This window comes from Anolis carolinensis, chromosome 4 (assembly GCF_035594765.1).
Source record: "Anolis carolinensis isolate JA03-04 chromosome 4, rAnoCar3.1.pri, whole genome shotgun sequence".
NCBI lineage: Eukaryota > Metazoa > Chordata > Lepidosauria > Squamata > Dactyloidae > Anolis > Anolis carolinensis.
Window position 1 is genome coordinate 101,796,917 of NC_085844.1, and position 19,323 is coordinate 101,816,239.

At 41.0% G+C, this 19,323-nt stretch overlaps 1 protein-coding gene across 7 annotated transcripts in view; it reads left to right on the forward strand.

Annotated features, from left to right (window-relative positions):
- trio (trio Rho guanine nucleotide exchange factor) overlaps nucleotides 1-19,323 on the forward strand; it is a 446,368-nt gene that overhangs the window by 288,677 nt on the left and 138,368 nt on the right. For all 7 annotated transcript variants that reach the window (XM_062979400.1, XM_062979401.1, XM_062979398.1 and 4 more), the window contains 7 exons: nucleotides 2,396-2,510; nucleotides 4,173-4,288; nucleotides 7,267-7,389; nucleotides 12,393-12,587; nucleotides 12,741-12,856; nucleotides 15,389-15,455; nucleotides 15,997-16,106. In XM_062979400.1, the coding sequence (XP_062835470.1) occupies nucleotides 2,396-2,510; nucleotides 4,173-4,288; nucleotides 7,267-7,389; nucleotides 12,393-12,587; nucleotides 12,741-12,856; nucleotides 15,389-15,455; nucleotides 15,997-16,106 (842 nt within the window). The remainder of the gene's footprint in view (nucleotides 1-2,395; nucleotides 2,511-4,172; nucleotides 4,289-7,266; nucleotides 7,390-12,392; nucleotides 12,588-12,740; nucleotides 12,857-15,388; nucleotides 15,456-15,996; nucleotides 16,107-19,323) is intronic.

Consider the following 19,323-nt stretch of genomic DNA (forward strand, 5'->3'; position numbering starts at 1 on the left):
TTATTCTATGTGTGGAGGAGAGAAATGCAGTCTGTACTTTATTTTAGCAGTTACAATATACAGTACACAGGCAAAGAAGAAGAATGGAAGCTAAATAACCCTTTTTTATTTCCAATTCTTCCCTATCCCCCCCTTCTCCCTTTATTTCTCCATTTCCTCCCCTTCCAAAACCCTTTGCACACTGCAAAGACCCGCGAAACAGTGAAAATACCACAATAAATGGTTACATTAATATTTATTAAAAACCCACGAGGGAGCAAAAAGTGAACCACAAAGTAGCGAGGGAACACTGTATATATCTATAGCTATAAGTACAGATAGATATAATGAGAAAGGAATGAGAGAAGCAGAAAAAAAAGAATGAAGGCAAGAAACATGATTAGCAGATGCAAAAGAGAGAGACGTATTTCAGTGATTTGTAAACTCTAATTCTCCAGTTGTTTTAGACCTTCAGTTCCCAGAAGCCTCCATTGCTTTGGACAATGATCAGGGATTCTGAAAGCTGAAGTCCAAAATACCTCGGACGTAGAATTTGAGAAACAATGATGTAACTGATAATGGTGCAGAAAAAGACATTTGTATAGAAGCAGTTTTCTCAGCCCTTTATGATAAGGTTCACTTGCCAAACCTGTATTAAAGGTCCTAGTAGAGGTTCTTGTGAGAATGTTTTGGGATGTGGGTGAGAAAGACAAATGCAGAAGGCTCAATGCACAAACAGACTCTGCTTATGTTTTGCTGTATGTAACTTGATATCTTCAGTTTTTGAGTATTATTTCTATAACAAACTTTGGAAAGATGAGGGAAGATGCTTTGCTAAGGCAAATAGCAAAAAGGAGCAGGTTGTGGTTTCTTAGAATAGCAAATAAAAACTGTCAGATCTAGGCAATTAGTTAATTGGAGCAGAAGGTAGAGAAAGTGAGGAAAGCACAAGAAGTTCAGGCTGCTTTTAACATGAAAGCATGTCCATTTTTGTAATTTCTTTATAGTGTTATAGGAGATCCTGCTTGCCAAAACTGCAAAGACTCATGTGTCGCTTTAAAGATTAACCAATGTATTACATCATCGCATTTGGTGGATTAGAGTAACCTTCATTTATAAATAATACTGATCAAGTAGGGAGTTCATCCACTGCTTCTTCCAACACTATTCTTTAATTGTTAAACCTGGCTTCCTACTGGAAGTTGTTTTTGCTGGGGAAGACCATTCATTTTGTTTAGGCAGAAGAGAAACAAAAATAGAGTGCTTCAGATGCCTGAAAGGAATCTTTGGTAAACATGTTGGAACTGGTAAGAAAATCTTGTGGTGACTGCAGAATCCTTAGTGTATGGTGTAGCAGATTATTACTTTGGCTGTCTCTCTTTGGTCCACATTCAAGCATTACTTTACGTTACATGCTTCTTTTTACATGCACTTGCTTATTGATCCAATACTTAACATTAAAAAGTGACACCCCCCCCACTATGTCCCTCAAATGCATGCTTAAGATTTTAGTCTTTTCACACTCCTGGAGTTTACTCAGATAATAAATAGATCACCTTCTTATTCTTGAGAAGCAGTGTTGGAAGTAAATGGTACACTTGTATTGTCAGATTATTTATTCATCTTCATAGCAAAGCTTAGTTTTGCTTCTTTTAAATTCTTGGTCTCTCTACCTGCTGAATTCTAAATTTCCACAGCGAGAATGATTGCCATTTTAAACCTGGGCCAATTAAGCGGTTTTGGGTTTTGCCTGGTGTGTGTATGTTCTCCAGCAATAGTGTGCCTGTTAGGTAATTTGCGAATTATAGATGCTAGGAGATATGCAATAAGCTAGGGCAGCTCCTCGCATCAAACAACTATTTTCGTATTAGTGGTAAGAGAAAAACACAGCATGGAAACATGCATGTGAAGCTTACTATAAAAGGATTTAGTCTAATTTACTTCATGAAAGCTGAATACTGATGTGAGGAAAATACGACCAACCACTTTCTCCAAGAGTGTGATCATGTTTTCCTTGATATTGTGTTAACATAATGGGTGGCATGCTTCAGTTCTGTTCTGAAGAACCTATATATAGATGCTCTCCTTATATCAGTGTAAGATATTTTCATTTAATTGGGGGGTTATGACATCTAGTGGTTCTCCTCCCCTTTCATGCTGTTGAAGAACTGAAGAGAAAAGCCAAAAGTTTTTGATCGCAGGACATAATGGGTTATATTGTGTGAAGTTAGGAATGGCATCAACAGTTATGCATAACCTGCTGTGATACCTGTGAACTTTCTTCCTGTTCATATATTACATATATAGATAACATTTGAGCTACTGTACTAGCTATTTGCTTTGCCTGAAGATGACAGGTCAAGTTAGCTTCATTTTGCTCACGTTTGTATTAATGTATTTCTTTGTTCTCTTTCAGGCTTGCACGCTAGCTAGGAGAAATGCTGATGTGTTCCTGAAATACCTGCACAGGAATAGTGTAAATATGCCAGGGATGGTGACTCACATCAAAGCCCCTGAACAGCAGGTCAAAAGTAAGCACGATTGATTCACTACAGATTGATTTGAATGTGATTCAGCAAAAATGTCATTTGGGTTTCTTCTTTGTGTGTAATACAAGAAGTACACAAAGAAAAGTTGGAAATCTCTTACATACCATCTGCGATTGTGGTTTGGACACTGGAATCCATTCAAAGGGCAGTTGGGGTTTGTTACTTGCACTGCATAAAAACTGGCATGGTTGGGAGACAACAGATCTCACAACCTCTTTAGTGGTACAAAATATTTCAAGGCCAAATATTTTATTTATTTATTTATTTATTTATTTCCAACATTTATATCCCGCCCTTCTCACCCGAAGGGACTCAGGGCGGCGTACAAAATTGGCAACAATTCGATGCCTATACATAATTAAAACAGCTATAAAAATCCAATAAAACAATATAAAAACATATGATTAAAATCCATTCCTCCAAAATCCTCGTGCTGTAGCCGTAAATCAGTCCGGGTCGTCATTATCGTTTAATCTTCAAAAGCCTGGGCACATAGCCATGTTTTCAGGGCTTTTCTAAAACTCAAAAGGGTTGGGGCTTGCCGTATTTCTCTGGGGAGGGTGTTCCACAGCCGGGGAGCCACCACCGAGAAGGCCCTGTCCCTCGTCCCCACCAGCCGTGCCTGTGAGGCAGGCGGGACCGAGAGCAGGGCCTCTCCAGATGACCTTAGGGATCTTCCTGGCTCATAGGAGGAGATACGTTCGGACAAGTAGATTGGGCCAGAACCGTTTAGGGCTTTATAGGTCAAAACCAGCACTTTGAATTGGGCTCGGTAGCATATCGGCAGCCAGTGGAGCTGGCTAAGTAGGGAGGTGGTACGCTCCCTATAAGCCGCCCCAGTTATTAATCTGGCTGCCGCCCGTTGTACTAATTGGAGCTTCCGGGCCGTCTTCAAAGGCAACCCCACATAGAGAGCGATTTTATTAATAACAAATGCAAGTGCACTCTAATTATGTTTATTCTGATGTAAATAAATAATAAATTGGCACAATTTACACAGATTTGTGAAAATAAGTCATTATTTAAAGAACTATACATACAATATTTTTAAAAACTAAAAACAGCATAACACCTTGCATGCCTTCAGGTCATTCCTAATTTATGGTAACCTTAAGGCGAACATATCATGGGGGGTTTCCTTTATCTTCCTCAGAGATTGAGAAGGTGTGGCTTGCTCAATGTCACCTTGTGGGTTTCCATAGTTGAATGGGGATGTAAACCATATTCTCCTGGGCTGCAATCCACCACACTGCTTTCTTCTTTAGTATAATTACTAATTTACATAAACTAATCAGAAACTGTGACAGTCAGCTAGGTGGATTTGATAATCCAGTTTTAAAAACTGAATAGATTAAATGTGCGAGTAAGGAGCATACTAGACCCTCTCACTCTATATTGCTCTTTATATGTTAATTCTAACTTTTCACAGTGGCAAGTTTTCCTGATGCATGGAGGTTTCTTGGAAGACTCTCAATGTTTTTGATCATGTAGATTGCCTCCACACTTTTCTGGAACTCACCCTCCACATTTGGACCAGGCGAGAAATGACAGACAGGGATAGCATTTTTACGTTTTAGGATGCAAGAGAAATTTTGCCCTTATCTCAATCAAGTTAGCTGATTTGTTCTCTTTCTGATCTGGCAGATATCCTCAATGAACTCTTCCAGAGGGAAAACCGTGTGTTGCACTACTGGACAATGAGAAAAAGACGTCTTGACCAATGTCAGCAGTATGTGGTCTTTGAACGAAGTGCCAAGCAGGTCAGAGCCTGTATTTTAAACAGTCTCATATATTTGGAGTGAAATACGCATATCTACTTGCAAGTCTTCTCCCAACAGGCAACCAAGAAGCAAACAACAATACAGCTTTTTTATTCTTATGAACTGTGCCTTTTTAAAAAACGAAGAATCCTTTGTCCCTTTTTCTCCATTATGATAACACTCAATTCATCTCTGTGTATTTAACCTTTATTCCTTTGGTGCCCCAAGGAGTTCTAGTCAGAATAATGTTACTTTCAAGATCACGTTGTGTGAAATATTGAACTCATTAATACATTCACCAATTGAAACAACTTGCTTTAAAATAAAATTGGCTAATAGGAGTAATTCAGTAGGATAAAGATGAAGAAGAAAAAACATGCCTAGGTTTCATATATCCAGGTCTGCTTTTCAGGACCCCTCTTTCCAGCTCTTCTGTGATATTTTGAGAATTACAAGTCATGTGAGATGCAGACAAGTGTCCTATGAAAACTAGTAAACATCAGCAGGAATACAAAGTTATTGGACCCCCTTCGCTTCCATATATCTGTGAAAGCCTGCTGGGGAACTTGTGATGCTGCAGTTCCCTTCAATCCCTGTAGGCATGACCTGTGAGTGTGCTTCATCAACATTCAGCAGAGTTTCCAGTCTTCTCTAAATGTATGGTTATGAGTTCATGGCTCCAGAGCTATGTGGATTGGGTTTTTTAAAATTCCTGCATAATTAGTACAATTGCTAGACACTGAAGGGTTGAATTACATATTTAAGGGTTGGAACTTTGATGCATCATTTTTTTTAAAAAAAAAACTTTATTTATAATTTTAGAGTTACATTAAAAGTGGGGGGGAACAATTGTGACTGATAGGAAAGAAAACAAATATTGAAAAAGCAATAAGATAAAAAGAAAAAAGAGTAGGGAAGAGAACAAAAGGGAAAATTATGGGGGAAAGGATTAAAAAGCAAAAATAAACAAACAAACAAACCAAAATTATTGCAACTTCCAAATCTTCTGCGTTGCGGGTCGTGTTTTCTTTGTGACTATACATTACCCCAGGTGGCATAGTGTGTTAAAGCACTGAGCTGCTGAACTTGCAGACCGAAAGGTCGCAGGTTCAAATCCCAGGAGCCGAGTGAGCACCCGCTGTTAGCTCCAGCTTCTGCCAACCTAGCAGTTCGAAAACATGCAAATGTGAGTAGATCAATAGGTACTGCCCCAGCGGGAAGGTAACGGTGCTCCATGCAGTCATGCTGGCCACATGACCTTGGAGGTGTCTACGGACAATGCTGACAAAAGAAATGGAGATGAGCACCAACCCCGAGTCAGACATGACTGGACTTAACGTCTGGGGAAACCTTTACCTTTACCTTATACATTACCAGCATTGGAATTTTTGATGTATCATCTTCATACTCATCATGGTATGCTTGTAGAGATACTTGAAGATTGCTAGAGATCACAAGAGGGTCCCTTGTTTGAAAACACTTGTAGTTCAAATACATAGCAAAAATACAAAGTTATATAATTGTCAATGGATATATATTGGCTTTTCTGGAAAAAAAACCCTGAAACTGTATAGATATATTTAAATCATAGTGAGATATTCAAGGACACAGAATGGATCTTAGGCCCCTTCTACACTTCCGTGTAATCCAGATTATCAAAGCAAAAAATCCACATTCTCTGCTTTGAACTGTATTAAATGAATCTACACTGCCATATAATCTAGTTTAAAGCAGATAATTTTGAATTTATATGGCAGTATAGAAGGGACTCTAGACCGGGGAATTACTTTGCATGGCATGTCCACTTAACGCCCTCCGCACTCTCTTTTCAATGGCAGGTTACAACCTTTTTATTTGAGCAGTAATTTAATTGATTTTTATAATGTGGAAGAACATTGTTTAGGACGGAATACTCTGCTTTTAATTTTTTTTAAAAAATTTCTTCAATGTATTTTAAAAACTGGTTTTAACAGAACTGATGCTTAATGGCAGTTTATTTTAAGATAATGACAGTACATTTTGAGATAACTTGTTGCTTTAATTTTTGTAATCTGCCTTGGGATCCTTGATAGGAGAAAGACAAGTATATAAATTGAATGAATGAATGTGATAGCTTTAATATAGCTTTAATAGCTCATTTCATTTGCTCTGGACATTTGGGAAAACAGTAGAAGACCAAAATAATAAAATATGCAAATTGGGAAAAGAGAGCATCTGAGGTAAATAAACCAATCCTCTCCAAGCAATAACAGTTGAAAAAGGAGAATATTTTTAAACCTCCACTTACTTTAAATGAGGTCAGATCTTTTTTATATTTTCTCATTTGTCTGATTCTTTGAATAATAAGCCATAAATCATTGAGCTGCTGAGACAGATCAGTCCAAAAGCTGCTGATCTATTCTCAGTGCACTCCTGCTGTCTCGTTTTTGTAAAATTATGTGTTTGAACATTGCAGCTGTCAAAAATTATTATTTTTAAGCCCAATTTGGTAGGCATGTAGTGCATACTCTCCAGTGGCTGGTATACAGCTTCAGTAACGCCATAAAAAGCCTTCTAAAACCTAGAGTCTTTCTATCTAGTTCTCAAAAATGTTTTCTTTCCCATCTTTTTTGTAATTAGAGCTGTATTGAGTATTTTATATAATCTATACTTGCCTTATCCATCTTGATTCATGCACCGTGACAGCAGTAAGTATCACTACAATCCCTAACATATTTACTCAGAAGTAAGATTAATTCCATTTCATAGCAGTTACTGAGAAGTGAATTCATCTGAGATTGTGACTAAACCTTTTGATGCATGAGAAATGTGGCATCAAAAACAGGGATGCCTTACCAGAGTTTTGAATAGTAATATCTACCTGGGAAACACTTGAATTGTCTTTACTGAAATACTCCGAAATTTGAATAGCTGGGAAATGTCCCAGTTCCTTTTCTGGAGTATTCTGTTTAATTCTTTCTTGTGGATTGCCTCCTTAGGCTCTTGAGTGGATCCATGACAATGGAGAGTTTTATTTATCTACACACACATCCACAGGCTCCAGTATCCAGCATACTCAAGAGCTGTTGAAAGAGCATGAAGAATTCCAGATTACAGCAAAAGTAATGGAATTACATTTTATACTCTGAACTTTAGATCCTCTGAGTGTTGTGTCTATTTTTTTCTCATTGGTATAAGTATTGGCTGTCTTCAGAAACAACGGTGTGGCTTTCAGATTGGCCCAAGAGCAGCCATATAAGAAGCCGGCAACAATTATAACATACAAAATGGCCCGCACAAAGTACTGAGAAGCCTGTCTCATTTGGTTACAATTTTGAGTATGCAATTAGCAATTCATGCATTGCTGAAACAGAAATCAAGTGTAGAATTTTTTTAAAAGTAGCAGATTGACAGAAAAAAACCCAAAGAAATCCAAATGCCTAAAACACAGAAATGAGAATTAAGAGAAAACAAAACCTTATTGGAGAAAACAAAAAAAAAAATTAGTTTTTGTGCAAGCTCGGGCAGATTTGGCTTGAAGGCAGCTCAGGTAGGTGGTGTGAGAGCAGGATATAAAAAAGCAGAAATGTGCCTCTTCATCAGACAGGGTTTTGAAGGTGATAGAGGCATGGTTTGGGACTTGAGAGAGAAAATTGGATTTCTCAGAGACAGTTGGATGGAAGAGACACAGAATAGACAGTCAAAAGGAAGAACTGTGTTCTTGTGGGGCTGAAAGAGTAGAGTATTAGAGGTTAATATATTGTTCTATTGTGTTTTAAAAAACATACTCTTGCTGTTGTTTTAAAATTATATCTGGCTGCCTCTATCAAGCCTGTATTGGGAGTCAGGTCATATCTGAAGCCACTGGTGGCGCAATGGGTTAAACCCTTGTGCCAGCTGAACTGCTAACCGAAAGGTCAGCAGTTCGATTCCAAAGAGCGGGGTGAACTCCCATCTGTCGGCTCTAGCTTCATGCAGGGACATGAGTGAAGCCTCCCACAGGATGGTAAACATCAAACATCCAGGCGTCCCCTGGGCAACGTCCTTGCAGACTGCCAATTCTCTCCCACCAGAAGTAACTTGTAGTTTCTCAAGTCGCTCCGGACATGAAAGAAAGGCCACACCTACCATACAGTACTCACACAACAGCACAGGCAGAGGTCCACATTGAAGTGATCAACCTGAGGATCAAGAACCCAATGCAGAAAATGATTAAGTGGGGAAACAAGGGCAGGATTTGTGACAGGATTCCTAGGGTTGGAAATGCAAAGCCAGGATATGTATCTTCTGGTTTTCTTTCAGCCATGTTTGTTGCTTGTTTCATTTGGGGTGGTTTTGGTCCCGATGAAGTACAGGTTTATACCAGATTTAAGCTTTATATGCACCTGGCATGTTCTTGAATGGAATGTCATACCGCAAGAACAAGATAGGCATTTACTTGCTTCTTTTAGTATCTTTAGTTAAAGAGAAAGCAACGGGAAACACAGTGCTGGTCATGTTTTCTTATTTTCGCCCCAATTTTTAACAGGAAGATTTGGTCAACTAGCTATATAACAATCAAAAGAAAAAGACTCCATAAGTAGTATACTCCAAGGTTCTTGTGCCTGCAGAGTCCATGCTGCCATGTTCACCCTAGTTGCTCTGGTATCCAAAAATAGATCCATATTAGGACTATAAGCAAGGGTGGTTCACCTGTTAGGCCAACTAGGCGATTGCCGAAGGTGTAATGCTCTGGGGAGCGCAGTTGAGGCACCTCTTGAGGCGCCTCCACGTTGAGCAGCTTCTTGTCTTTTTTTTCCTTTTTTCCCCTCCCCACCGGCAGCGAGTCTGGGAGGAGGAGGCAGGGGTGCGGCGCGCACGCATGCGTGCATGCGCGCATGCAGGAGGGTGTGCTCACTCCCGGCCGCCCCTCCTCCTCCTCCTCACGCCATGGCGTCCCTTCTTGCCATTGTCCGCACCGGGCTCCATAGGAGGAGGAGGGGGCGGAGCTGGCTGGGGCGGCACCAAAATTCTCTTCGCCTACACATGAAAATTACCTAGGGCCAGCCCTGGCTATAAGCCACATCTTCCTGAAGGGCGTGGGTGTATCCTTCACTCTTGGAACAACCTGAGCACTCTGAGAAATCCACAGTCTAAACAAAAAACACTGCTCAACAAGGAAATAAGTTTTGCCACTTCTGATATTGGGTAGCATCTTTTGAGGTGCTTAGAAGCTTTCCCTATTATTTAGTAAGTGGGAGGGAGCACACCGCCTGTAGTTAAGACACCAGATCACATGTGAAAGTCACTCTGATTTCCCTATATCACCTCTCCATCATATGCATTTGGATAGAGCAACCTGTGTATGAACAGTGTGGCACACATGGGCACTTTATCACAGACAGCTGACATATCTGTTTCTATGGTGACTAGCTTAAAGTGCCATACAACTGTATTTGAATTAGTTATGTGTAATTGTTACTTACAGATATATGATACTTTTTAAATACCATTTGGGTAAAAAGCCAAAGTAATTTCCCACTACAGTCTGCCCTCATTTGTTGGGAATAAGGGCACAGCTCCCCCCACCCACCAGAAAACGGAAATAATGATTAAAGAAATTATTGTTTATGTGAGAGAATTTTTACCTTTTCCAGCATGACTCTGTGGTCAACTTCTGCTGGAAGCTGACCATAGAATTGCATTGGAGGTCCTAGAGATGCCTGGAGAGCAGGCCCGGCCCAACACGGGACGCTAGCCACGCCCCCACGTTGGGCGCCATGTTCCCAGGGGCGCTATCGAGCCCCTGGGAGGCGTGGCCACACTTGGGCCCGCCTCCGGCGTCCAGGCCCTGCCTCCCGCGCTGTGGGAGGCATGGCCGCGCGACACGGGAGGCGTGGTCAAGTCTGGCCCCGCCTCCTGCGGCGGCCACCTTATCCCAGCCAAGCTGCAGCGGGCGTGCGCTGCGGGAGGCGTGGCCGGCCTGGCTGGGAGAGGGTGCCCGCCGCGGGAGGCGTGGCCAGCCCCGCTTCCCGCTGTGGGGGGCGGGGTCAGGGCGCCCGCACGCAGCGTAGGAGGCGGGGCCAGGTCTGGCCCCGCCTCCCACGCTGCCCCACGCCGTGGGTCAGGGCACCCGCGCGTGGTGTGGGAGGCGGGGCCAGATCTGACCCCGCCTCCCGCGGCGCGGCGGGGGGGGCGCAAAATTTTTTTTGCGTACCCCTGAGGATTCCCTTGGGCCGGTCCTGCTGGAGAGAACACTTTTAATGAAATCTGTGAACAATCAAATCCATCAGAAGCGCAAATACTATTGTATTTGTGTTCTTCCACTTGTTTCTTGAAACATAGTCTACATAGGATGGAGATAAAAGCGATTCAGAAACATTTGTGTGTGATCAGCAGGAGATCAGACTTTGTGTGTGTGTGTGTGTGTGAGGAGCGACTTGAGAAACTGCAAGTCACTTCTGGTGTGAGAAAATTGGCCGTCTGCAAGGACGTTGCCCAGGGGAAGCCCGGATGTTTTGACATTTGTACTATACATGTGGGAGGCTTCTCTCATGTCCCTGCATGGAGCTAGAGCTGATAGAGGGAGCTCATCCACACTTTCCCCGGGTTGGATTCAGAGCGGCAACCTTCAGGTCAGCAACTTAACCTTCAAGTTATCAGTCTTGCCGGCTCAAGGGTTTAATTTATTTCCATCATTTATATGCCGCTTTTCTCACCCGAAGGGACTTAGGGCACCACCAGGGGCTCCTTTGGTTGAGTATTATGCAGAACTCTATAGACAGCCAAAGAGGGATATATAAGTGCTATATTTGAAGAACTCTTCTTTCTCACTGCTGCCATACTGTGGGCTTATTGGTATCTGAACAAGCTTCCTTCTGCTACCTTGAAGGTCAGAAGCTTATTGTCTGTTATTTGAGAAGTTCCATGCCTTAGTTACCTCCAGACTGGACTATTGCAATACGCTCTATGTGGGGCTGCCTTTGAAGACGGCCCGGAAATTACAACTAGTACAGCGATCAGCAGCCAGGCTTCTAACTGGAGCGAATTACAGGGCGCATTCAACGCCTCTGTTTAAGGAGCTCCACTGGCTGCCGTTTACTTTCAGGGCCCAATTCAAGGTGCAGGTTATCACCTACAAAGCCCTAAACGGTTTGGGACCCACCTACCTTAGAGACCGCATCTCCCCCTACGAACCCGCACGTTCTCTCCGCTCGTCGGGGGAGGCCCTTCTCTCGTTCCCACCACCCTCGCAGTCGCGGTTGGTGGGGACGAGAGAGAGGGCCTTCTCCGTCGTGGCCCCCCGGCTTTGGAACTCTCTCCCTAGAGAGATCAGGCAGGCCCCTACCCTCCTCTCCTTTCGTAGGAGTTTAAAAACCTGGCTCTTCCAGAAGGCCTTTGACACCTAATTAGATGTTGGACTGATCCATCTGCCCATTTTATAATAGCCCCCTTTTCTGAGATGTTGCCAATGCTATTTTGCACTTTATTGTCCATTTCTGTTCCATTGCACATTCTGTTCTGGATTTTATGAATTAGTCTCCTGTTTTAATATTGTATGTTTTTTATATGCTTTTTGCTGATTTTAACTATTGTTTTATTGCTATTGATGTTTTACTGGTATAATTGTTTTATAGTCGTGCTATTGATATTGATTGTCTTATCGGGCTAGGACCCATATAAGCCGCCCCGAGTCCCTTCGGGGAGATGGGGCGGGGTATAAAAATAAAGTTATTATTATATTATATTATTATTATCAACAGTCTGGCAGAAAATGGTTTTGAAGGATAATAATTTCGTAGCTAAAATCCGGTCTTTACCTTCTTACCTGGCAGAATCCCTGGAGCTGGAAGAGGAGAAATTCTAAACTTCCTTTCTCAAACCGAGAATATAATTTCTTGTAATATATCTGGATTGTTTCTGTGTTTCCCACAGCAATCCAAACAGTAGGCATTGACAAAGCTGTTGATCCATTGGGTGCTCTCAGCCTTTTATTGTCTGTTCCTGAACAATAAAAAGCCGTGAGCACCCAATAAGAGGAGCTGTCATCTCTCTGATAAACAACCCGACAGGACTTTTGTTAGTTTACAGTGAGTGTGAAGGTCTGCCCTTCTTGCTACCTTCCTCTCTTTTGTGTTCCCCACAGCAAACCAAAGAGCGGGTGAAGCTGTTGATCCAGCTAGCGGATGGCTTTTGTGAAAAGGGCCATGCCCACGCAGCAGAGATTAAAAAATGTGTCACAGCGGTGGACAAGAGATACAGGGACTTCTCTCTGCGCATGGAAAAATATCGGACCTCTTTAGAGAAAGCCCTTGGGATCTCTTCGGATTCCAATAAATCTGTGAGTGCTGTGGGATTCCCCCTCCCAGTCTCTTTTGCTGCTAGAAACGAAGGCTTAATATCTGCTTAAGCTCCTTACTAGACAGCTGTCTTTTCCCCCTCTTTACCTTCTCTTCACTGATTCTGTTGTCTCTCCCTCCTTTTCTTAATTCAGAGTAAAAGCCTGCAGCTAGATATAATCCCAGCCAGCATTCCTGGGTCAGAGGTGAAACTGCGAGATGCCTCTCATGAGCTCAATGAAGAAAAAAGGAAGTCTGCCCGCAGGAAAGAGTAAGGCTGTTTCTCTCCCCCTATACCTCTTTATGCATGGTTTGTCTTCATGTGTGGTATTTGCTTTTCATCAGTGTTTTTCCACATCTTAAAAGTGGCCCTAGATATCAAAAAGACAAGCTCTCTCTTTCTCTTTCTCCGCACATTCACTCTCACATACACACAACTTAAGCCTATACCTATATAAGTACTGCTTAGTACTGTTTTCATAAACAAACAGAAAGTTAATGTTCATTAAGAAAAGAAAAGCCAAGAATATAAAAGCACACAATTGAAAAAGATGTGGCAAGTAACAAAAATCAACATCCACAAACCCCGAGGATGTCCTCTTCTGAACACAATCTTCTTGCTTTTTGTGTTGTCTTTTTAAGTGTTCTGTGGATATATGTTTGTAAGTTTTCATTTCATCGTTGACATATTGTATAGGTAGATTCCTTAAACTTAGCAGAATCAGTCTGATCTTGAAATCTAGGAAGGGTCAGTCCTGGTTACTTTTGTGTATGTGTCAGAAGTGACTTGAGAACATACTGCAAGTTGCTTCTGGTGTGAGAGAATTGGCTGTCTACAGAAATATTGCCCATGGGATGCCCAGATGTGGGTCAGAGGTTTCTCTCATGTTTCCGCAAGCTAGAGCTGACAGACGGGAGCTCAGCCCGTCTTACAGATTTGAACCGTCAACCTTCACGTCAGCAACCCAACCCTCAGGTCAGCAGTTCAGCTGGCACAAAGGTTTAACCCATTGCGCCACCGCAGCTCCTAGCCCTGACTAGTCCTTAGATCGGACATCATCAATTAATAACAGGTGCTATAAGCTATATTTCAGAGAAAGGATCTGGCAAATCCATCTCTTGAGTATTCCTTTCCTAAGAAAGTCTATTAAATTCATGGGGTCATCATAAGTTGACAGGCAACTTATATATGTAGACATGTACGATATGTGGTTTCATTAGCACTGAAAATGTATATGCATCTGTATTCAAAGAAATAGCCCATTTAGTCTATTAACACCAAAAAAGGAAAAACAAGACACAAAAAGGAATAAATCACTTATCTTAAAGGTGTTGCTAGATTGCTTTCCTTATTCCATGTGTTTTTGTTTTTAATGTGGGTTCAGACATTCCATCTTGAAACTATCTCAATGTACATTATGAATTTATATAATTTTTCTCCAGGCATGTTTTATATTGTATTATTTATTATTTATTTTCTTATTTACTACATTTATATCCCACCTTTTTCATCCCAGAAGGGGGACTTGGTGCAGCCTTACAGAAAGGCAGCAATTTGATGCTATGAACATACATACATACATACATACATACATACATACAATAAAAATAACATATACATTAAAACCAGAAATCAAACAACAATTATTAAAACAATTACTCAAATCACCTCATCCAGAATCAAATCCAAGGCCGTTCCATTAATCATTTCACTATTCTATACATTCATGTTTCACTAACTTGCTAGCCAGAAAATTGGTCCCATAACCAGGTTTTTACTTTCTTCCAGAAGGTCGAAGAAGCAGGCTGGTTAATTTTAAATTATACTATATATTAGATTTATATCATTATTTGTATTTGTATCCCACATTTTCTCTCTTAAAAGAGCACACTGTAAGTTTATTAGTGATATTTAGGCAAGTTATTCTCTCTTCAGTCCTTTTAAAACTGTAGTAGCTTCCAAAGACAACTTCAAATTTCTATGGATTATTAACAAGAGATCCATTGTGCTATCCTGGTTGGAGTGTTGAACAAGGAGTCCAAGAGATCTGGGTTGCCATTCAGCCATGGAAACTCACTGGATAACCTTTGGCAAGCCATACTTTTTCAGTTTTAGAGGAAGATGATGGGAAATTTTCACTGATCTTGCCAAGGAAATCCCATGATACACATGTTCATCATAAATTGGAATAAGCTTGAAGGCAAAATATAACAACAAATCAGGAACAAAACAGTGAGGAAGAAATACTTTTTGTTTTGTTTCTTCATTGTTTTTCCCCTGTATTCACCATGTAAAAAGTATGTGATATATGCACATATGCACGTACTCACACACATACTATAAAATACAATGCAAAACAATATTTGCTTTACACTATAAAACAAGCTGACAAAATCAGGCCAGGCCAGTGGTTAGTATGGTGAATCATTAGCAGCTGATTCCCACCCCACTAAAAAACCATGACAAAGCAAGAGGAGAGAAAAGGGTACTTGTAAGATGTGTGCTAATACTCATTTGATTAAAATATAGAGGTTAGTAGTAATTCTCTTTAATAAAATCTGTCTTCTTATTAATATCAGAGCACATTGGAGTTAGATCGTTCAATTGCACTCTAGACCTCCTTACTTCATAATTATTCCACTTTTTAACTTCTCTTGAAATTACAGATGGTATTGGACTTCCCTAGAAGGCCAATGTGGTGTAGTGACTTGAGCTTTGGACTAGGTCTCTGGAGACAAGGATTCAAATCCCTTCTCAGCCATAAAAACTCACTTGGTGACCTTGTCTCTCTTTGTTTCAAAGGTTCATTATGGCCGAGCTCATTCAGACAGAAAAGGCTTACGTAAGAGATCTCCGGGAGTGTATGGATGTGAGTGTTTGTCCAAGAACCAATTGATGTGTATACATGTTGAAAAGCCCGGCTTAGTTGTATAATTTTTGTATTATCAAATGTTATGCTTTTCAGTGGGTGGCCAAATGGTGCCGTGTCATATCTTGGGGAACTGCCACCGTGATAAATTAATTTGCACCTTGTTTTTCTGTCGTAAAATTCCCATGTTAGCCAGACAAGGCCTCATTTTGGAAAATTGTAAACTGACTATGGCTTTGTTTAGGCTTTGATTTTTGTCAAAAGGAATGATCTGCTGTCAGTTCTTCCATTGTGCATATTGCACATTCGAGAACCTGTTATTTCCTTTTAGACAGATCATTGTTAAAACTACAGAGAAGTTGTGTTCTCTAGCTGTTGGGATTTAAATGTATAGTTTACCCTGCTTAGTCTGGTGTTAAGATTTTGTATATACAAGATCAGAATAAGTTTATCAGATTTATTTTTCAAAACCTGAAGTGGTCTTTTGGGGGATTCCTAAGTAACTTCACAGCTCATCCTTTTGTCTTGTCCTTTTGACCAGACATACTTGTGGGAAATGACAAGCGGTGTTGAAGAAATCCCTCCTGGCATTGTCAACAAGGAGCATATCATCTTTGGAAACATGCAGGAGATCTATGAATTCCATAATAAGTGAGTAATGGTATCGACTATGAAGATGATGCTAATGAAGACTGGTAGACTGCATTCTGATACCTGTAAACTAATACATAATGTGATTTTAACAGAGTAAAACACCATGTAAACTAAGTATGAAAAGAATATTCAAATAATTAAGGAAAATGAGAAAGGCTTTTTGTATCTGAAAACCCTCAATGGGAGAATCATCCTCAAGCCCTTTTCTAGATTTTCTCCCATCCTCAAATAGGTTTGTCTCTTGATGTCACACAGCAAACAGACATGGAAGAACCAGAAAAGAGTATTGTAAAGCTGTACCCTGGGGTTTGAAGGTTGGACTATACAGGGTTTGAATGTCTGTTTAGCCATATATATCCACTGGATCTCCAGCTTGAATCATTATCTTGACGTGGTCCTGGGGCTTGAGTGCCTCGATGAAGCCATGAGCTATACCATGCAGGGCCACCTACGACGGGAAGGTCATGGCAGAGAGGTCAGACCAAGCACGATCCCTGGGGAAGGTAATGGCAATCCACCCCAGTATTCTTGCCATGAAAACTATATGGATCAGTACAACCAGAGAAATGTCGATTACCATCGGAAGATAGGACCCCCAGGTTGATAGATGGTCAAAATGCTACTGGGGAGGAGCAGAGGACTAGTCCAAGTAGCCCCAGATGTGATGACGCAGTTAGCTCAAAGCCGAAAGGAAGGCTAACGGCCAACGGTGCTGGAGGTGAAGGACGAATCCGATGTTCTAGAGATCAACACACTATAGGAACCTGGAATGTAAGATCTATGAGCCAGGGCAAACTGGATGTGGTTATTGGTGAGATGTCAAGATTAAAGATAGACATTCTGGGAGTCAGTGAACTGAAATGGACTGGAATGGGCCACTTCACAAAAGATGACCACCAGATCTACTACTGCGGACAGGAAGAACACCAAAGAAATGGAGTAGCCTTCATAGTTAATAATAAAGTTGTGAAAGCAGTGATTGGATACAACCCAAAAAATGATGGAATGATCTCAATTCGAATTAAAGGCAAGCCATTTAACATCACAGTGATCCAAACATACGCCCCAACCACAGCTGCTGAAGAAGCAGAATTAGATAAGTTCTACGAGGATCTGCAGCACTTAGTGGACAACACACCAAAAAGAGAGATTATTCTCATTACAAGAGATTGGAATGCTAAGGTGGGCATGCAAGCATGGTCTGGGACAACAAAATGAAGCGGGACGTAGGCTGATAGAATTTTGCCAGGAAAACTCAATGTGCATAACAAACACTCTCTTCCAACAACCTAAAAGACGGCTTTACACATGGACTTCACCGAAATCAGATTGACTACATCCTTTGCAGCCAAAGGTGGTGGACATCCATCCAGTCAGTGAAAACAAGACCTGGAGCTGACTGTAGTTCAGATCACAAACTTCTTATTACAAAATTTAGAATCAGACTAAAGAGAATGGGGAAAATACACAGACCAATTAGATATGATCTCACAAATATTCCCAGTGAATATGCAGTGGAGGTGAAGAATAGATTTCAGAGGCTAGATTTAATAAGTAGAGTCCCAGAAAAACTATGGACAGAAGTCCACAACATTGTTCAGGAGGCAGCAACAAAGTACGTCCCAAAGAAAAAGAAAACCAAGAAGGCAAGATGGTTGTCTGTTGAGACACTGGAAGTAGCCCAAGAAAGAAGGAAGGTGAAAGGAAACAGCGATAGGGGGAGATATGCCCAACTAAATGCACAATTCCAGAGGTTAGCCAGGAAAGACAAGGACCTATTTTTGAACAAGCAATGCATGGAAGTGGAAGAAGACAACAGGCTAGGAAGGACAAGAGATCTCTTCCAGAAAATCAGAAACATCGGAGGCAAATTTCAGGCAAAAATGGGCATGATCAAAAACATATGGCAGGGACCTAACAGAAGCTGAAGAGATCAAGAATAGGTGGCGAGAATATACAGAAGATCTGTATAGGAAGGATAATAATATAGAGGATAGCTTTGACGGTGTGGTGAGTGAATTAGAACCAGACATCCTGAGGAGTGAGGTTGAATGGGCCTTAAGAAGCATTGCTAACAACAAGGCAGCAGGAGACGACGGGATCCCAGCTGAGCTGTTTAAAATCTTGGAAGGTGATGCTGTCAAGGTTACTTCCATTTTCCCCAGCATCGTGATCTTTTCCATGCTTTCCTGACTCCTCATGATGTGGCCAAAATACTTCAGCTTTGCCTCTAATATCCTTCTCTCCAGTGAGCAGCCGGGCATTATTTCCTGGAGGATGGACTGGTTGGATCTTTTTGCGGTCCAAGGCACTCTCATGATTTTCCTCCAGCACCAGAGTTCAAAAGCGTCTATCTTCCTTCGCTCAGCCTTTCTTATGGTCCAGCTCTCGCATCCATAGTTACTATGGGGAATACCATTGCTTTGACTACGCGGACCTTCGTTGCTAGTGTGATGTCTCTGCTCTTCACTATTTTGTCAAGGTTGGCCATTTCTCTCCTCCCAAGAAGTAAACTTTATATGTGCTCATTCAGCCTAGTGATTTAAGGACGAAGCATGAGGATTTTGGATGAATGGAATTAATTTTATATATGTTTTTAAGGTTTTTATAGTATATTTTAATAATGTTTTAACAGATTTATATGTATTGTTTTGCTTTTATGATTGTATTTCTTGGGCATTAAATTTTGCCAATTTTTGTAAGCCGCCTTGAGTCCCCTTGGGTGAGAAGGGTGGGGTAAAAATGTTGTAAATAAATAAATAAATAAAATACTCGAGGTCAAAAGCCTGTTTGAACATCCATGTTTTCAGGCTGAAATGGAAGGATTGAAGTATTAACACACTTAGCAGGTCTGAGTTAAGCAGTTAAATGAAATATTGTACACAATAGGTGAACAGAACCATAAGTATTGAGAGAAATATCCTTTTATTGAGATGTTTTACGGCTATATGATTGATCCTTTTACTTAAATTGGATGGTATTGAATCTCATTTCAATTTTCTTTGTTGCAGTCAGTGTTTAATTTTTGTTAATTTAGGGCATGGGGTATGAGACAGGACTTTTAATGGCAACAGGGCATGTGGACTGGGAAGACATATCTCTTCCAACCTCAATGTAGTGAAAGCCCAAATCCCACACCACACTGTTGTGTAGCTACAATATCCTGTTCTACCCTTAGAAACCTTTTTTTTCCTTTAAGAGCTGATAGTAGTGG